Source organism: Nestor notabilis, unplaced genomic scaffold, assembly GCF_000696875.1.
Source record: "Nestor notabilis isolate BGI_N333 unplaced genomic scaffold, ASM69687v1 scaffold25546, whole genome shotgun sequence".
Lineage (NCBI taxonomy): Eukaryota > Metazoa > Chordata > Aves > Psittaciformes > Psittacidae > Nestor > Nestor notabilis.
Window position 1 is genome coordinate 1 of NW_009933675.1, and position 5115 is coordinate 5115.

The 5115-nt window shown below is 52.0% G+C and overlaps 1 protein-coding gene across 1 annotated transcript in view; it reads right to left on the minus strand.

The window, feature by feature from the left end:
- Window positions 1-4066: 4066 nt before the first annotated feature.
- LOC104407666 (chromosome unknown open reading frame, human C11orf53) overlaps window positions 4067-5115 on the minus strand; it is a gene marked incomplete at its 5' end in the record, with an annotated part of 6047 nt that continues 4998 nt past the window's right edge. The window contains one exon of the mRNA XM_010017001.1: window positions 4067-4468. Within this exon, the coding sequence (XP_010015303.1) occupies window positions 4067-4468 (402 nt within the window). The remainder of the gene's footprint in view (window positions 4469-5115) is intronic.

The following is a 5115-nucleotide window of genomic DNA, read 5'->3' on the forward strand; positions in this document are numbered from 1 at the left end:
GAAGTGACCCCGGCGAACCCCGAAACAGCCCCAAAATAGGGTGGCGAGGGGATATAGCGGGGAGGTGCAGCCGGGCTTACCGGACATCCTGAGCAGGAGTGGGCAGCACCTCGCCGGGCGCCTGGTGCAGCAGCAGTGGTGGCCCTGGCCCCGGCCCCAGCCCCAGAGCAGGTGAAGGGGGTAAGAGGAGACAGGCTTAAAATTTGGGGGCGAAGGGACCTGCTTGCCTGGTAGCAATGACAGGTGGATCCCGACAATATTATTGTTTTATCCCTACGGGTATAAGTTTGAGTTTTTCTTTCCTAATGCCAAGTATTTAAAACCTCTAGAAACCAATGATTTGACAATCAATGATTGCGCGATACTTTCAATTTGAATATTCAAAGGCTCCACAAAATGGGCTATCTTTTTGTGAAACTGAGCACATCCCCATCTAGCAGGGGGTCTGAGGGAATAAGATTTGGTAGGGCCACCCTCCCCACCTTTTTGCTTTTGGGACATTTGCAGGGTTTTAACCATCTTTCCCCAAACGAAGCAGATGCCTCAAAACTGGCTCAGTATTTTTCCCTCAGATGCACAGGCTGGGCTCCAGCCCTCTCATATTTCATTTGCTACCTGCAGAGAGGACTCTGCAAGTGGCTGAGCTGCTTTCTGCATGTTTTTCACATTTTAAGACTAAATACTAAGGTTTTGGGGCCCAAAAGGCAGTGTGCAGATGTGGCGTGACACCCAGGTAGCTGAAGCTACCTAAACCCCACTTCTTTCCACAGCACTCCCTTCCGTCTGCTCAGATGCTGGGCTTATATTGGAGTTTATTTGCATTTTCCCCTAATTCAGACTGTTTGCTCTCTTTGCACAAATTACCCCCCCTCTTCTTACATGCTGCAGTGCTGGCCTGCCCTGTATGCTCTAAGTGATGAGGTTTCAGTGTGTGGTAGGATGACAGTTTCTGGATAAACCTTCATCACTATACAGTACTGATGTAGCTGGGATTTTTAGGTTTAAACTTCTCCCTGGGCACCACAGTCTCTGCTATGCCTGGGAATAACTGGCTGCAGCAGAAAGCAGGCCAGACTGTTAATAATCGACTACCAGTGCAGTTTGGCTATTGTTGCAGCTGAATCTTTTCCTTTAATTGAACAAATACACTTGATTTCTTTGGGGAGTGGTCACAGCTGTGATGCTATTGCTTGTGCTGAAATGTGGGTCTGAAGATCCTTGCTTGGAGTGGTTTTGTAGGGATGTTTTCCAAAGATGACTCTGGATAGGAGCCCTCTCTTCCTACCTGTGATAGCAGCAGAATGGAGCGTGGGGGTCACAGAGGAGTACACAGGCCTGCCTGTGCTAAGGAGGTCTGGGACCTGAAGCCCTCGAGTTGCTGGGGCTGCTTCCCACTGAAGCAGGTGGTGGGAGGGTAGAGCTTGGTGGTGTGGGGGGAGCAGGCACTCCCAGGAGCCAGGGTAATGTTTACTTCTGTAACCAGAGACCACAGAGCAGAGAGCACAGGTTGCTCAGCTCCAGTCCTGGCTGCGCTGCGTGCCTTAAGGGAACATGAAGCACCCGTGTTTGGGGTGTTGCTGCATGTTCTGGGTCTCAGAGCTTTTCCAGGCTCACAGAGCTGGTGAAGACTTGAATGCCAGAGTGGGTCTAACAATTCCAGGACAGCTCAAAAACTTTCTGTCCCTGCTTCTCTATCAGAGCCTGGTGGAAATACAGCCACACTGACACTGGTGTCCCTGTCCAAGGCCCTTGAAGAAGGTAAAGCTGAGATTTGCCACTTTGTTAAGCAGCAGCTACAGACAGTGATTCAGCTTGGTGGTGGTGTCACTTGTGGTGTGGAACAATGCTGTGGGCTCATGCAGGTCTCAGGTTTGGGGTTACAGGGGCTGGGTGCTGGACAAGGAGACCTGCACATACCTGAGATGCTCTGGGGCTCCTTGCCTTTCCCTGGCCCATGGTCAAGGGAGCAGCTCTGGCTAAGCAGATGCCACCCCAGGATGCTCCGTGTTGGCCACTCGTGGGATCCTGTGGTGCCCATGGTCCAAGCATGGGGAGGCAGCTGGACTCGCTTTGTCCCATGCTTAGCAGTGTGCGTGGAGGAGTCCTGGTTGCTGGCTCTTTCCCGGGGCGGAGCTTTCCATGTCTCCCCAGGACTCCACTAGCAAACAGAAGGACGCAGCCTGTGGGGATAGGCGGAGGTGAGATTTGAGGCACAGAGAGCTGCTGGAGTTTGCTTTTTTGAGCAGGTCTGAACAAGGCTGGGGAATCAGGAAGCGTTGCGAGGGACCCCAGTCCAGCCAGGACCAGAGCCGGGCACTCCTGGCCAGCCATGTGCCCCTTCCCGAGATGGGAAGAGCCCTTCTGCTGCGAGCTGCAGGCCCCCATGGGTAGAGGCAGGGGCTGTGCTGGGCCCCTGAAGGTGTAAATGGGTCCGGCCAGGCTGCTCTTGCAGCTGCTTCTTAGCTACACTGCGAGGGGCCAGGGTGAGAGGTCTGTGCCAGGGCAGTGTTTTCCCTTTTGGGGCAGCTGCCGAGATCCTTGGGAATGGTCCTTCCATCCTTTGATGCCAAAACGTACCCTGGGGGTTTTGCGGGTGCCTGAACAGCCAGGGATGTGTTGTTTGCCAGGTGTGGGCTCATCAAGGGGCTTGTATGGTTGCTGTATGTGCACTAGGGTGTAAGGACATTCCTGTGCTGCAGGAGGAGGGGTGCCGCGGATGGTGCTATGTGGTATGCCTGTATAGGAAAGGGCTTTGTGCAGAGGACTGGCCTGGCTGCTTGGCAGCTCTCTGCAGTGATGCTTACAGGGACCCAATATTGCAGCCTGTTTCTAGGTGCAGTGCTGTGTCCCTAGTCCACATTCCCACACAGAGAGGTGCTTGTAGGCACCATGGCATGAAGTGATACTGTGGGCCCGATCCTGAGGCCCCAGTGCTGTTTATAATCCCTGGATTGTGTGGAGAAGGCTCCAAATGCCCCATCAGCCTCAGGATTTGAGAAGAAAAGGCAAGGAAGGCTGTAAAGCTTCTCACCACTACACAATTTCAGGCCCTGTAAAGCTCCTGTTCTTCCTCAGCAAGAATTTCTTGCCGCTTCTGTGGGTGCCAGGCGGGGGGGCGAGGTGGGGCAGAGCAGGTAACCTCCACCGGGTTTGGATGCAGCAGGCGGGACTGGCTGCATAGGCGAGGTTGCACAGGACTCCGCTGTGTGTTTGTGGGTGCAGAGCTACCTCTAGTGGCCGTGGGCCCCGGCATGGCACTGGGACCTTAAATCAGCCTTGTTCTCAGTTCTAGGGCCAGGTGAGTACCTCTTGGCAAGGGGCTGGGAGCATTCTGCCTTGTGCCCACTGAAACAAGGCATTGTATTTCTCTGGAGGAATAGCTCTGCGTTTTCTTCAGGGCAAAAAGAAAATTGGGTAGGATGTGTTTTGTGCATTACAGGTAAGGCTTCCTCGTGCACAGAGCATCGGGCAGGATGGTGGTCGCTGCCAACACCCTGGTGAGTTTTATTTGATTGTAGCCTCCTGTGCTATAGGCTCTAATGTGTAATGCCTTTGCTTCTCTGGCCATAACTGTTGCTCAAGACAATGTCATTGTTCATAGCATGCTAGAGTTAGGAACATGTATTTATGCTGCTAGGTAACAAGCTACCATTACACAGACTGTGCTATTAAGGAGGCCTTCCGCCATCCCCTGCCTTGCTCCTCAACCTTCCTAAATATGTTCTGGTAATGGTCTGTAAGGTGTAGTTAAAGAGTCAGAGCAACATCTTTTCCCAGCATCTGAAAAGAATTACCAGAGACCTTTGTTTGTGCAGATACTTTTCAGGCTGTGAATTTTACTTGTTACACAGCAGGATTGTGAGCAATGACTTTCATAAGGCACTAGAAGGCACCACTATAAGCTAAATGTGGTGCATCCAAGTGATTATATTTCTAAACAGAGCATAAAGCATTGCATGTTGTTAGCATCCTCTGTTTAAAGGACCAGCTTTAGGAAAAAACACACAAATAATTAGTTTGCTTCAATAATGGTCCATTCTTCTTTTTCTCCAGCTCTTATCTCTCATCAGTAAGTTCTCCGGCCTTCATAAGTCCCCCAGATGGGACTTCCATCATCTTTTGCCCAGGCAGAGTTATCGTGCAGGGGCGGTGTCTCTGAGGACTCCTCCGTGGAGAGGTGGCTCATCCTGGAGGTAAGCTCATTTGCCACAGTCATGAATGGTGAGAAGGAGTAGGGTGAGGTGGCAGCATAGCTGGGGGAGTAGTGAACATCTTCAAGAGGATGCAGAGGGTAGGGCTGGGCTCCAGGGATGGCCGGGGTCCAACCTGAGCTTCGGTATGGGGAAATACCTCCAGACTCGTGTGAGGAGAGGCAGCTGGCACTGGCAGGCAGTGCTTGCAGAGGGTCTAAGCATGTACCATCCGACTGGCTGAGACTGTCAGGTGAGGTCTGCTCCCAGGGCTCTCTCTGCATGGAATCAGGGAGAAAAAGCAAGAAAGACCCTTAGGAATAAAAGCTTGTCCTGGAGGTAATGCCATATCTATCCTCAGTGCCTAGCTGGGAACACTCACATCAATTCTGTTGCTCTGGAGCAGTATTTGGTATTAAAGCTTTTGAAAGGAAACATCCGTTTTGTCAGTAGTGGGCAAGATCTGGAACAGGCTCCTGGTGGGACAGACCAACCCTGACCCTGCAGAGCCCAGGGTGAATGGAGCTGACTCCTGGGAAGTGGCATGGATAGGGATAGGCAACAGCCTGGAGCTGACAAAGGATGTTTCTAGAAACTTAAGGAGCTTAATGGAGTTGCTGTTCTGGGGAACAGGGACAGTTGTTAATTTAGGAGCTGCTCTCCAACAGGAAGAGGGGACAAGTAGATGAAGGACATGGTCAAAGAGAACAAACATTCCCCCTCAGCCATGCCCCTTCTGTTGTGTGCTCTGCTGTAGCTGCCTCCTGTAACAGCCACATCCTTCCTGCATGAGTCGCCCTGACATAACCCCAGCTTTAAATCGGGTAAACTTTCATTGGGTGCTTGAGAACCATAGACTCACTCACTAGTAGGAAGTGTGCTGTGTCGTTAGGGAAAGATGGCGGGGGGGGGGGGCACAAAGGGC